The 15559-nt window shown below is 41.3% G+C and overlaps 2 protein-coding genes across 2 annotated transcripts; one reads left to right on the top strand and one right to left on the bottom strand.

Annotated features, from left to right (window-relative positions):
- The first annotated feature begins 1267 nt into the window (after positions 1 to 1267).
- LOC106094810 (uncharacterized) lies at positions 1268 to 8198 on the top strand. Its single transcript, XM_059367079.1, has 4 exons — positions 1268 to 1328; positions 4912 to 4994; positions 5062 to 7780; positions 7853 to 8198. The coding sequence occupies exons 1-4, from the start codon at positions 1268 to 1270 to the stop codon at positions 8104 to 8106; spliced, it is 3117 nt and encodes a 1038-aa protein (XP_059223062.1). The 3' UTR covers positions 8107 to 8198.
- Positions 8199 to 13263: 5065 nt separating this feature from the next.
- LOC106094811 (fibrous sheath CABYR-binding protein-like) lies at positions 13264 to 13867 on the bottom strand. Its single transcript, XM_013262049.2, has 2 exons — positions 13812 to 13867; positions 13264 to 13742 (listed from the first exon to the last, which is right to left on the bottom strand). Exons 1-2 carry the CDS (start codon positions 13812 to 13814, stop codon positions 13338 to 13340), a joined length of 408 nt encoding a protein of 135 aa, XP_013117503.1. The 5' UTR covers positions 13815 to 13867; the 3' UTR covers positions 13264 to 13337.
- Positions 13868 to 15559: the final 1692 nt, after the last annotated feature.

Here is a 15559-nt window from a genome sequence, read left to right as displayed (position 1 = left end):
AGTAAATATGACTTCTTGAGAGCATAGAAACCGCAACCAAGGTAAAGGTAAATCTTTTTGCGGAATCCATGATGGTGCGTACGCAAGATTCGTCCCGACCGAACTTAGCACGTTTTCACTTGTTATAGTTCTTTTGTGGAACATACCTTAAAAATAGCTACTAAGATGAACTCTATTTTCGCAAAAAAAAAGAAATATTTACCTCTTCGTTTTAATGGCAGTTTAGTCTCCGGACCGAGTAAACAGAGGAACGAAACCATTTAACAAATTCATTTATTTTCAGGCATTTGTATTCCGTAATATTTTATTTTAACATATCTTAGCTTTTGTAAAAGGTTTTAAAAGTCAACCAGTGCAAACCTGCCTTTCCGTTGAGGGTAATTATTGAGTTTTTTGCTGACTGCTAAGTTTGGTCCAATAAGCTGCTTGCTGTTGCGTATTTTTATCTGAGCCAGGGGCAGAAATTATAGTTCCAGCAGCAGGGTAGTAAACCAAACCGGTATACCATTTCCTTTCCGGCAAGACAAAATTGATTCTGGCAGTGCTACTTGATGTGGGATTTAATCCTACATAGTATTTCTTGGCTTGTTGGTCCTCCAGTTGTTTGCTTACGAGATACCAATTAGCAGTCTGTTGTTGGGTATTAGAAAGGGAGCTGGGTAAAGGAACTGAACCAGTAGATAATGTGTATCTAATTTGACCGCCATATGTGGGCCTATAGTTGAGATTGTCGATATTGGTCCTACCGGTGTAGTACATCTTTGATTCGGACAATTGGGGAGATACTTGACTTTGTTGAATATATTGCTGTGGCAGAGCAGCAGCAAAGGTGGCCAAGGAGGCGATAATAACGGCAAAGAATTTCTAGAATATGGAAGATCGTTGATAAAAATCATTAATGATTTTGTGATATAACTTAATTTACCATCGTCTTGGAGAGAACTTAAAGTATATTAAACTAAACTTTCGAATATTGAATGTGATCTAGATGATTGCGTTGAGACTATTTATATTGTTCGTAATATGTGATTGAATTTGATAAGTCAAATAAGCACCTGTTGTAAAACAAATAGGGTTGTAAGCCAAAAAACAAATAGATCTGAAAAATGAAGGTCATAAATAGTAAAGTGGAATCCATGTTTCACCTGGCTCAATTTTGTCTTTATTCATTTATTTACTTTAATTCAGTAAAATTTCCGCAAATCTGTTTAGGATCTTGGAATTGCACAAAAATCAATGATAATTGATAGCCTTAGAGCATGTTAAGATGAGGAACATCTCCGTTCATGTCATTGTTATAATGTTGGTTGAACGATTTTTCTCTAAAAGTATGGACGTCGTTCAGAGTACTCAGAGGAAGATGTCTGGGAAGGACTTGAAAACTGATGTCCAGAAATCTGAGATGGTATTGTTAACCAGAAAAAGAAAGTTTGACGATTTCAATGAAGATAGAGCTGTCGTTCTCTCGAGAGACTAATTACCTAGGCGTAATGTTTAACCCTGGATAAACCGAAGAAAGAACATCGAGAAATAGAAAATCTTGCCGTAACTCAATAGAAAGCGGTGTAGCGCATAGAACGTTGGCGGTATACTTGGTGTTTACTTCTGTGATTCGATTGTTATGGGATAATGGATATCAAGTCACAGTTCTGAATAGCTTTATTTTGTTTCTTCTAGGCCAATTTTAGTTTCTTCTTCATCTCAATGATAAATACTGAGCTCCCCGTGGTGCCACCTTTTATTATTGTAATTTCATTCATTTTATACCCTACGTAGAGTAATCAGTTGAGTATTTGAAATCCGGTTGTTCGGGTTTTTGGGCTGACTGTTATTATACCCTCCACCATAAGATGGGGGGTATACTAATTTCGTCATTCTGATTGTAACTACTCGAAATATTCGTCTGAGACCCTATAAAGTATATATATTCTTGACCGTCGTGAAATTTTATGTCGATCTAGCCATGTCCGTCCGTCCGTCCGTCCGTCCGTCCGTCTGTCTGTCGAAAGCACGCTAACTTCCGAAGGAGTAAAGCTAGCCGCTTGAAATTTTGCACAAATACTTCTTATTAGTGTAGGTCGGTTGGTATTGTAAATGGGCCATATCGGTCCATGTTTTGATATAGCTGCCATATAAACCGATCTTGGGTCTTGACTTCTTGAGCCTCTAGAGTGCGCAATTCTTATCGGATTAGAATGAAATTTTGCACGATGTGTTTTGTTATGATATCCAACAACTGTGCCAAGTATGGTTCAAATCGGTCCATAACCTGATATAGCTGTCATATAAACCGATCTTGGGTCTTGACTTCTTGAGCCTCTAGCGTGTGCAATTCTTATCCGATCAGAATGAAATTTTGCACGACGTGTTTTGTTATGATATCCAACAACTGTGCCAAGTATGGTTGAAATCGGTCCATAACCTGATATAGCTCCATATACACCGGACTTGGGTCTTGATTTCTTGAGCCTCTAGAGGGCGCAATTCCTATCCGAATGGAATGGAATTTCGCACGACGTGTTTTGTTATGATACCCAACAACTGTGCCAAGTATGGTTCACATCGGTCCATAACCTGATATAGCTGCCATATAAACCGATCTTGGGTCTTGACTTCTTGAGCCTCTAGAGGGCACAATTCTTATCCGATTTGAATGAATTTTTGCACGAAGTATTTCGTTATAATATCCAACAACTGTGTTAAGTATGGTTGAAATCGGTCCATAACCTGATATAGCTGTCATATAAACAGATCTGGGGATTTGACTTCTTGAGCTTCTAGAGGGCGCAATTCCTATCCGATTTGGCTGAAATTTTGCATGACGTATTTTATTTTTACTTTCAACAACTGTGTCAAATAAGGTTCAAATCGGTTCATAACCTGATATAGCTGCCATATAAACCGATCTGGGATCTTGACTTCTTGACCCCTAGAGGTCGCAATTATTATCCGATATGCCTGAAATTTTGTACGACGGATCCTCTCATGACCATCAACAAACGTGTTTATTATGTTCTGAATCGGTCTATAGCTCGATACAGATCCCATATACATACAAATTGGCTGAAATTTTACACAGGTCTCCAACATATAATTTAATTGTGGTCCGAACCGGACCATATCTTGATATCGTTTTAATAGCATAATAAATAGGGCGCAATTCCTATCCGATTTGGCTGAAATTTTGCATGACGTATTTTATTTTTACTTTCAACAACTGTGTCAAATAAGTTTCAAATCGGTTCATAACCTGATATAGCTGCCATATAAACCGATCTGGGATCTTGCCTTCTTGACCCCTAGAGGTCGCAATTATTATCCGATATGCCTGAAATTTTGTACGACGGATCCTCTCATGACCATCAACAAACGTTGTTTATTATGTTCTGAAACGGTCTATAGCTCGATACAGATCCCATATAAATCGTTCTCTCTATTTTACTTCTTGAGCCCCAATGGGCGCAATTCTTATACAAATTGGCTGAAACTTTACACAGGTCTCCAACATATAATTTAATTGTGGTCCGAACCGGACCATATCTTGATATCGTTTTAATAGCAGAGCAACTCTTTTCTTATATCCTTTTTAGCCTAAGAAGAGATACCGGGAAAACAACTCGACAAATGCGATCCATGGTGGAGGGTATATAAGATTCGGCCCGGCCGAACTTAGCACGCTTTTACTTGTTTTTGTCTAAGAACAGATGCCGGGAAAAAAACTCGACAAATGCGACCCATGGTGGAGGGTATATAAGATTCGGCCCGGCCGAACTTAGCACGGTTTTATTTGTTTCTGATGATCCTTGAAATATTCGTATAAGGCCCCATAAAGTATATATGGTCTTGATCGACATGACATTTTAAGTCGATCTAGCCATGTCCGTCTTTCTTTCCGTCCGTCCGTCCATCTTTCTTTCCGTCCGTTTTTCTGTCGAAAGCACTCCAACTGTCGAAGGAGTTAAGCTATACGCTTAAAATTTTGCACAAATACTTCTTATGAGTGTAGATCGCTTGGGATTGTAATTGGACCATATCGCTCCATGTTTTGATATAGCTGCCATATAAACCGATCTTGGATCTTGACTTCTTTAGCCTCTAGAGGGCGCAAATCTTATCCGATTTGGCTGAAATTTGGCATGATGTGTTTCGTTATGATTTGCAACAACTGTACTTAGTATGGTGGAAATCGGTTCATAATCCAACATAGCTGCCATATAAACCGATCTGGGGTCTAGACTTCTTGAGCCTCTAGAGGGCGCAATTTCTATTCGATTTGGCTGAAATTTCGTTCAAAGGCTTCTCCCATGAACTTCAACTTACGAGTCAAATATGGTCTGAATCGGTGCATAGCCTGATACAGCTCCCATAAAAATCGATCTCCATGTTTAACTTGTTGAGCCTCTAGAGGGCGCAATTCCTATCCGATTTGGCTGAAATTTAAATATGGTCTGGTTCCCATTGCATGATAAGACATACAAGCTGCTATTTCCAAACCACCTCAACCAATACACAAAGCCATTCAGATATATTTATATAATGAAAGCATTTCAGTAAGTTTTAATAAAAATAAATATTTTTTTCCGAAAAAACACATTCTAGAGATTTAACTATACCAAATATTTGTGATATACACAACAAATATTTAACAGATGCCCCAAATATATGAACTCTCTCGAATTTTAATAGTTCCGAAATATGTTTTCATATTTCTTATATTTAGTTTTGGACTCTAATGCTCAGCTACAAAAACAAAATATGGCATTGATAACGTTGCCATAACGTAAGTTGCTAACCCCGAAGAGAGGTACGTCAGATTGTATAGAGTTCAAAATTTTTCTAAATTTTTATTTAATATTTTAACAGCTGGTGTATATTTTATCATTTAAAGTGTTATAGATTTGGTATAAATAGTTCAAGCTGCTGGTTTTGCATCAGTACAGGATTTTGGAGTCTTGGATTACGCATTGACTAAGCGTAAGAGTAACCAAAACATGGTAAGTAGCCTTAGAACTTTGATAGAATTAACAAATACAAGAGTTTTACTATTTTTTTTTTTTCTAGAAATTCTTTATAGCCGCCTTAGCACTATTGGGTGCAGCTTCTGGGGCCATTTTCCCCGGCAGTGCAAACATTCCGTTGCCAGGTTCGGATACGTTTACCCAACAACAGGCTGCCTATTGGACCTCGGTTAGCAAGCAGATTGAAGATCAAGGCAAGAAGTTCACTGGAAAGATTACTCTGGACAATCTTAACTATGGTCCTGCTTATGCCGGTGAAATCAAGTCCACAGCGGAAGTTCCCCCAGTTCAAGATACGAAATACTACACTGGCTATATCAAAGGTCCTGTAGAACCACCAGTAGTTTCTGCAGCTGATGTATTGAACAATCATGTAGACAAAAAGGCTTTTGGCAAAATTACCTTTAATAATATCAACTATGCTGGTCTTGGCAACACTGAGTCGCTTCCTCCACCCCCCGGCTCTGATGATTTTACCAACCAACAAGGTGCTTATTGGTCAGCTGTTCGCCAACAAAATGGGGATAAGAAATTCACCGGCAAAATCCGATTGGATAACTTGAAATATGGTCCTGGCTATGCTGGAGATATCACTAGTGATTCTAACAGTGAATCGCTTCCCCCACCTCCCGGCTCTGATGATTTTACCAATCAACAAGGTGCTTATTGGTCAGCTGTAAGCAAGCAAAACGAGCAACCTGAAAAGAAATACTACACTGGCTTGGTATACATACCAGGACAAGATGATGCCGCACCTACCAATGCCGATGGAGCTGATACCATGAGTGCCGCTGTTATGCCCGGCTCTGATGATTTTACCAATCAACAAGGTGCTTACTGGTCAGCCATTAGCAAACAAAATGAGGATAAGAAATTCACCGGCAAAATCCGATTGGATAACTTGAAATATGGTCCTGGTTATGCTGGAGATATCCCTAGTGATTCCAACACTGAATCGCTTCCCCCACCTCCCGGCTCCGACGATTTTACCAATCAACAAGGTGCTTATTGGTCAGCTGTGAGCAAGCAAAACGAGCAACCTGAAAAGAAATACTACACTGGCTTGGTATACATTCCAGGACAAGATGATGCCGCAGCTACCCCCGTTGATGGAGATGATACCATGAGTGCCGCTGTTATGCCCGGCTCTGATGATTTTACCAATCAACAAGGCGCTTACTGGTCAGCCATTAGCAAACAAAATGAGGATAAGAAATTCACTGGCAAAATCCAATTGGATAACTTGAAATATGGTCCTGGTTATGCTGGAGATATCCCTAGTGATTCCAACACGGAATCGCTGCCCCCACCTCCCGGTTCTGATGATTTTACCAATCAACAAGCCGCCCATTGGTCATCTGTGAGCAATGGAGATGATACCATGAGTGCTGCTGTTATGCCCGGCTCTGATGACTTTACCAACCAACAAGCTGCCTATTGGTCCTCACAAACTGAGAATCCAGAAGATCAATATCACACCGGTTTGGTTTACATTCCCGGTCAGGATGACGACAAATACCTTACAACTGTGGAAGAAGCTCTCCAAAAACCAGAAGATCAATATCACACCGGTTTGGTTTACATTCCCGGTCAGGATGATGACAAATACCTAACCACTGTAGAAGAAGCTCTCCAAAAACCAGAAGATCAATATCACACCGGTTTGGTTTACATTCCCGGTCAGGATGATGACAAATACCTAACCACTGTGGAAGAAGCTCTCAAGAAACCAGAAACGGAAAAGAAATTCTACACCGGTTTAACTCCTCCTCCACCTGAACAAAAATATTATACCGGTTTGATTCCTCCCCCAGAGCAAAAGTATGCTACAGGTGCCATTCTTCCGGAAGACCTTAAACCTCAACCACCTAAGAAGGAGTACTACACTGGTTTGCTTATTCCTGAAGAATTCAAAACCCAAGAGCCTGAAAACAAACAATACTCCGGTTTGCTTCCTCCCACTGGTACCAATAACCAAAAACCCCCAAAGCAGTACTACACTGGTCTACTAATTCCTGAAGAACTTAAAAATCAACAACCTGTAAAGCAGTACTACACTGGTCTGAGTATTCCTGAAGAATTCAAAACCCAAAAGCCTGAAAACAAATATTTCACCGGTTTGCTTCCTCCCACTGGTAGCAATAACCAAAAGCCCGAACAGAAATATTACACCGGTTTGCTTCCACCCACTGGTACCAATAACCAAAAACCCCCAAAGCAGTACTACACTGGTCTTCTAATTCCTGAAGAACTTCAAAATCAACAACCTGTAAAGCAATACTACACTGGTTTGAGTATTCCTGAAGAATTCAAAACCGAAAAGCCAGAAATCAAATATTACACCGGTTTGCTTCCTCCCACTGGTGCCAATAATCAAAAACCACAAAAGCAGTACTACACTGGACTGAGTATTCCTGAAGAATTTAAAAATCAACAACCTGTAAAGGAGTACTACACTGGCCTTCTTATTCCTGAAGAACTTCAAAATCAACAACCTGTAAAGCAATACTACACTGGTTTGAGTATTCCTGAAGATCTCAAAAATCAACAACCTGTAAAGCAGTACTACACCGGGCTGAGTATTCCTGAAGAATTCAAAACCCAACAGCCTGAAAACAAATATTACACTGGTTTGCTTCCTCCCTCTGGCACCAATAACCAAAAACCCCAACAGAAATATTACACCGGCTTGCTTCCTCCCACTGGTGCCAATAACCAAAAACCCCAACAGAAATATTACACCGGCCTAACTCCTCCCACTGGTACGACATCTCAATAAACTGAGTAGAACTATAATGATAAAGGTTTGATTCCTACCTCCCTCCCTCTCACAGGTGACTATTGGAACTCCTACAACTATGCACAGCAAACTCCCAAAAAGGATTACTATACCGGTTTAGCATATTACCCAGGTCAATACTCATCTTTTGGCGATTATTGGACCCAACAATCCAGCAGACATTCGTATCCCAGTTATTCTTATCATCAAACCAGTGTAAAAGTTCCACGTGTATCAAGTTTGTGGTATAATTGGTACAGTAGCCCAAGTTACTTCCCCAACACCGGCTACAATTCCTATTTCTTCTAGATGTGATCCAGTTGTAGCATGTTAGGATCGTAGAGACATCACATTTTAGTTGCATTATAGAATTTTTTACCGTTTAATTGTAAACTGGTCAATTAATCATAATCTTACGATTTTCAATGATATAATCAAAAAAAAAAAATTTTTATCTTATGTGAAGATTAAAACCAATGTGGGTTTTACGGAATATTTTTGTTCAAATGATTTGGCTTATTTCAATACCCCCTCCTTTGAGCTTGTTCACATAGCTAGATGTAGAAAGAGTAGCTCTTATAGTTCTCCTACAACCTGCCATGGAGCTTATTCGCTAGCTCGGATCGTAGGGGGATTCTTTTCATTCGCGGAAATTCCTCTACAACCTCTTCCTTGCCTTGTTCGCTTAGCCTGACTGTAAGAAGATTTCTTAAAGCAATTCTTCTTTCTACAACTCTCTTGGGAGCTTGTTCGCCTAGATCGGATGTAGAGATAGACTTCCAGTCCAGTATCAAAACGACGCCTCGCAGCAACTTTAATTAATTTTCCCACTACAGTTGTTTTCCAACAGACATCTTTCGCTTTGTAAGTCTCACAACGCAGACATCGCTCATCTCTCATTCTGTCATTAAGGTTGTTGTTGTTGTTGTAGCAGTTTATTGTATTCCATCTTTCGTCTGCTTGATTCTGTTGAGTGTCAAGACCCAGGAACTCTGCGACTAAGATGGGGTACGTCCACAAGGAATCTTTGTCTGAGTCGAGTGAGTCTGGCGGGGTATTTAAACAGGCGGTCCCTGGTTACAATCGGGACATACATCTTGCACGTCGGCATCAATCCTAGCTCTGTGGGAATTAAGGCGGCTACATCTGCCGTAATTGTAATTGAGCCAGAACTACTCTGGTTTGCCGGGGGAGGTCGATTTCTTCGGGTGCAATATGTGGCGGTCGTTCTCCAATGACTACATTCACCCGATAGCCAATAACCGCATCTGCTACCGTGTCTGCATGAATGTTGTTTAGACCCGCTTGATATACCGCTTGATCTAGAGGTTCTCTCTTGTAGCGCTGAACCTCACGCTCTAGATTATGTAGATTCACCTTAAGGCTTCTGGGCGGTGGATATCTATCCACAAAATGATGATTTGGATGGTCTCGGCGATAACAGCCCAAAAGGTATTGCTTAAACAGCATGTAGTTAGGTCTTCGCATTGGTAGGATCTCTGTCTCCTGATGGAGGTGGTCCACATGAGAACTGAGGAGACAGCCCGTCGCAGTTCGGAGGGCGGCATTCTGACAGATCTGAATATTATTCCACTGCGTGTCACAAAATTGATGAGACCACACTGGTGCCGCATAACTTACCACAGACCGGCCAATTGCTTTGTACATGGTCAACAAGATTTCTTTGTCTGCACCCCAAGCGCTACCACGTACACGTACGTGTACGTGTCATTAAGGCAAATATCGCCTGTGTTACCATACTTTAATAAGCTCGGTTGGGCCGAATCTTATATACTCTCCACCATGGATCAAATTTGTCGAATTCTTTTCTCGGTATCTCTGTTTGTGCTATTTCAGGCTATAGACCGATTCATCACCATATTTGACACGTATGTTGAAGGTATGTGGGAGAAACCGTTGTTCAAAATTTCAGCCAAATTGGATAGTAATTGCGCCCTCTAGAGGCTCAAGAAGTCAATATCCCAGATCGGTTTATATGCAGCTACATCAGGTTATGGAACCTTTTTGCATCATACTTAGTACAGTCTTTGGAAGTCTTAACAAAACACCTCATGCGAAATTTCAGCCAAATCGGATAGGAATTACGCCCTCTAGAGGCTAAAGAAATACAGAAAGGGAGATCGGTTTATATGGGAGCTGTATCAGGCTATAGACTGGTCAGACCGCTTTTGACACGTACTTTGGTGGTTATGGGAGAAGCCGTTATTTAAAATTTCAGCCAAATCGGATAATAATTGCGCCCTCTAGAGGCTCACGAAGTCAAGATCCAAGATCGGTTTATATGACAGCTATATCAGGTTATGAACCAATTTCCACCATACTTTGCACAAATGTTAAAAGTCATACCGAAACACGTCATGCAAAAGGCTCAAGAAGTAAAGACTTCAGATCGGTTTATATGGCAGCTATATCAGGTTATGGACTGATTTCCACCATACTTAGCTGTTGGAAGTCATACCGAAACACGTCATGCCAAATTTCAGCCAAATCGGATAATAATTGCGCCCTCTAGAGGCTCAAGAAGTAAAGATCCCAGATCGGTTTATATGGCAGCTATATCAGGTTATGTACCGATTTCCCCCATACTTTGCACAAATGTTGAAAGTCATACCAAAACACGTGATGCAAACTTGCAGCTAAATCGGATAAGAATTGCGCCTTATAGAGGCTCAAGAAGTCAAGATCCTAGGCGCATTTACAATCCCAACTGACCTACACTAAAAAGAAGTATTTGTGCAAAATTTCAAGCGGCTAGCTTTACTTCTTCGAAAGTAAGCGTGCTTTCGACAGATAGACGGACGGACAGACAGACGGACGGACGGACAGACGGACGGACAGACGGACGGACAGACGGACGGACAGACGGACGGACAGACGGACGGACAGACGGACGGACGGACAGACGGACGGACGGACTGACGGACGGAAGGACAGACGGACGGACGGACAGACGGACGGACAGACGGACGGACAGGCGGACGGACAGACGGACGGAAGGACAGACGGACGGAAGGACAGACGGACGGACAGACGGACGGACAGACGGACGGACAGACGGACGGACAGACGGACGGACGGACTGACGGACGGAAGGACAGACGGACGGACGGACAGACGGACGGACAGACGGACGGACAGACGGACGGACAGACGGAAGGACAGACGGACGGAAGGACAGACGGACGGACAGACGAACAGGCGGACGGACAGACGGACGGAAGGACAGACGGACGGACAGACGAACAGACAGACGGACAGACAGACGGACGGACAGACGGACGGACAGACGGACGGACAGACGGACGGACAGACGGACGGACAGACGGACGGACAGACGGACGGACAGACGGACGGACTGACGGACGGACAGACGGACGGAAGGACAGACGGACGGACAGACGGAGGGACGGACGGACAGACGGACGGAAGGACAGACGGACGGCCAGACGGACGGACATGGCTATATGGACTTAAAATGTCATGTCGATCAAGAATATATATACTTTATGGAGTCTTGGACGAATATTTCGAGGAGCTACAAACAGAATGACGAAATTAGTATACCCCCATCCTATTGTGGAGGGTACAATATAATATAGACAGGCCTTTATTTAAAGAAACAAGTAAGACAGCGTTAAGTTCGGCCGGCCGAACTTTGGACACCCACCACCTGGGATATATATGTAAACCACTTTTCGTCATATTGCGGTGAAAAATTCACAATTTATGCCCCCATAGCAGCTGTAAGTACGATTTGGACCAAATTCGGCACGCACATTGAGTGGTCTAAGTAAGTACAAGTCATTGTTCAATTTTGAAGAACAAAATAATGGTCTTTTTGGTAGTTATTTCCAAATATCGACCGATTTGAAGCATATACGACACGCATGTTGAAAGTCCAACATAACATCACTGTGTCAAACTTCAGCGATATTGGATTATAAGTGCGCCTTTCATGTGACCATGACATTATATCGAGAGATCGGTATGTATGGCATCTGTATTCAAACCGATCTGGGCCAAATTAAAGAAAGATGTCAACTGGCCTAACACAACTCTCTCTCCCCAAATTTCGGCCAAATCGAAATCGGTCTATATGGCAGCTATATACAAATCTAGACCGATCTGGGCCAAATTGCAGAATGATGTCGAAGAGCCAGACACAACTCACTGTCCCAAATTTCGGCTAAATCGGACAATAAATGCGCCTTTTGTGGCCCCAAAACTTTAAATCGAGAGATCGGTCTATATGGCAGGTATATCCAAATCTGGACCGATCTGAGTGAAATTGAAGAAGGACGTCGAAGGGCCTAATACAACTCACTGTCCCAAATTGCGGCAACATCGGACAATAAATGCGACTTTTATGGCCCCTAAACCTAAAACCGAGAGATCGGTCTATATGACAGCTATATCCAAATCTGAACTGATCTGTGCCATATTGGAGAAGTATATCAAGGGGCTTAACCTAATTCACTGTTCCAAATTTCAGCGACATCGGGCAAAAAACTGTGCCTTTTATAGGCCCAAAACCTTAAATCGGAGGATCGGTCTATGTGGCAGCTATATCCAAATCTGAGACGATCGGGGACAAATTGAAGAAGAATGGCGACTGACCTAACACAACTCACTGTCCAATTTTCCAGCAAAATGGGATAATAAATGTGGCTTTTATGGGCCTAAGGCCCTAAATCGGCGGATCGGTATATATGGCAGCTATATCGAAATCTGGACCGATCTGAGCCAAATTGAAGAAGGTTGTCGAAGGACCTATCGCAACTCACTGTATCAAATTTCAGCAAAATCGGATAATAAATGTTGCTTTTATTGGCCTAAGACTCTAAATCGGCGGATCGGTCTATATGGGGGCTATATCAAGACATAGTCCGATATAGCCTATATTCGAACTTAACATGCTTATGGACGAAAAAAGAATTTCTGCAAAGTTTCAGCTGAATATCTCTATTTTTGAAGACTGTAGCGTGATTTCAACAGACAGACGGACGGATAGACGGACGGACAAACGGACGGACAGACAGACGAACGGACAGATCTAGATCGTCTTCGATTTTTACGCTGATCAAGAATATATACACTTTATAGGGTCGGAAATGGATATTTCGATGAGTTGCAAATGGAATGGCAAAATGAATATGCCCCCATCCTTCGGTGGTGGGTATAAAAAAATATACACGGGAAGAGTATTAGCATTCTAATTAATGCTAATTTTCGTAAGATGAGTTTTTTTTTTTGCCTGGAGTTAGCATATAAACACATAAATTCACTGGTGTATTGTCTAATACATATCAACGGCGCAACATCTTTGGGTATATCATTCATATTCCATAATTTGATTTCTGGATACCAAAACGAGTTGCATTTGTAATGAGGTTTATCAAAAACTTTCGCTGCCTCATCATGTTTTGTTCCAAGTTAAGCACGCAGTTGAATTTGTCAATAATTTATTCCCTAATCTAAATACAAGCTAATTTCATACTAATGAAAAATTAAAACAAAATCTAATAAACGTATCCACCATTCTCGCCATATTGGGTTTCTACACCTGAGGAGGCACTGGATTCATAGGATTGAGGAATGTCAACAGGTGCTGGTTCGGGGGCGGCTTGCTCCTCAACCGTGTTTGAGGAAGAGTCTTCGGGTTCATCAGCGGCATAGCTTTGTTGGAATTCTGAGGCAGACTCTTCGGCTGCTTCCTCAACCACGGGGGCTGGTTCCTCTTCCTGGGGCACTTCATTGGTTTGTTCGGCATATTCCACATGATTGTGAGACAACAAAGCTTCCATATGTGGGGGCAGGTATTCTTTGTTCACTTCAGCTTCATGTGGTGGCAGGTATTCATTGCTCAAGTGGCTGACATCAGCGGCAACGGCACCCAAAAGGGCCAAGGCAATTAAGACGAATTTCTAAAAGGATGACAAAAGCCTTAGGTCAAGTTCTTTCTCAATAAAAAAGCCATCAATAGCTTGACTTACCATTGTTATCAATTTCTTACGTGATGTGACTGCACAGACCCGAAATTCCGCACTGATATTCTTGATAACCTGGGCTGAAACTATTTATATGCGACTTTGAAATTTATACACCTAACAGCTAGCTGTGGTGGAAAACCAAAATCCACAAAATATACACCAACTAACCACTCAGCATCCAAGTTTTATTCCCTGCATAGTGATGGGCTTGCAAATTCGGTGTTTGTTTTTTGTAAATTTTAGTATCAAACCCGATACACAGCGCCAATCGAGAGAGAGAGCCCATATCAGAAGCCAGTTCGAACTTAAATCGAAATAAATATTCATAAAACGACATCGCACGACCAAAGTATGTGGAATTTAATTAAGAATATTCTCTAAAGTCTCAGAACGATGGCGCAGTCAGTAAAAAAAAAATCAAACGTCAAATGAAAAGCTCAATTTTTGTTAGAACTCTGGCGATGATTAGAATTAACGCATGGACGCGGAGACTGGGCTGATGCCACTTCTCCATGCGTAATTAGCTGATCGCAGGCGAGTTCATTGACAGAGATTTTATGATACCCTAAAACATTACTTTATCAACGGTCTATCAGCATTGTGTCTCATATATATAGAGTGGGAAAGTAATATTAGGTGCGAAATTGATTAATGAATTCCTGCAGAAATTTCAAAGAAGAACAAAGATCGACGACTATTTTAAAAATATCGCAGAATTGATGAGATGTTCTATATGACAAACGAACTGGAATGACTGTCAAAAAGTTTCTTTTACTACTTCCTTGTTTTTTCTTTGGCGTCAGACTTCAATAAAATTTGAGGTATATATGGGTTTTTGCCTTATAAGATTGAAGGACCCCCACTGATGAAGATTTTTTCATATGTGAAATTAGAGCTTTAAATTCAGCTCTTAATTTGATTTAAAAGCAATGACGTTTTTGTCATTTAATATATAAAAAGTGAAATGGCATTAAGTTCAGCCTGGCCGAACTTTGCATACTCACCACCTCGGAGATATATGTAAACCACCTTTCATCATAATGAAAATGAACCGGTCCGATTTTGGCCAAATTCGTCACGGACATTATGTGGACTAAAAAAAAGGAAGACACTATTCAAATTTGGTTCAATATTAGTCTCTTTGGCAGCTATATCCATATATAGACCGATCTGAACCATACAGGACACGTATGTCGAAAAGCGTAACATAAGTCACTGTGTCAAATTTTGGTGAAATCTGATAACAAATGCATCTATTATGGGGTTAAGATCTTAAATCGAGAGATCGGTCTGTGTAACAGCTTAATTCAAATCTAGACTAATGTGGGTGATCTTCAAGAAGGATGACGAGGGGCCTAACACAACTCACTGTCCTAAATTTCAGTGAAATCTGACAAAAATACGCCTTTTATGCGCCCAAGACCTTAAATCAAGAGATCGGACTATATGACAGCTATATCCAAATCTCGACCGATCTGAGCCAAACTGAATAAGGATGTCGATTGGCCTAATGCAACTCACTATCTCAAAGTTTAGCAAAATCGGGTAATAAATGTGACTTTAATGGGCCTGATACCTTAAATCGAGAGATCGGTCTTTATAACAGCTATATCCAAATCTGCACCGATCTGAGCCAAACTGAATTAGGATGTCGAGTGGTCTAACACAAACCACTGTCTCAAATTTTAGCAAAATCGGGTTATAAATGTGGCTTTGATGGGCCTAAGACCTTAAATCGGCAGATCGGTCTG

The sequence above is a fragment of the Stomoxys calcitrans genome, chromosome 4 (assembly GCF_963082655.1).
Source record: "Stomoxys calcitrans chromosome 4, idStoCalc2.1, whole genome shotgun sequence".
Taxonomy (NCBI): Eukaryota; Metazoa; Arthropoda; class Insecta; order Diptera; family Muscidae; genus Stomoxys; species Stomoxys calcitrans.
The sequence above is the reverse complement of the archived record's forward strand: the minus strand, read 5'-3'. Positions and strand labels throughout refer to the sequence as shown.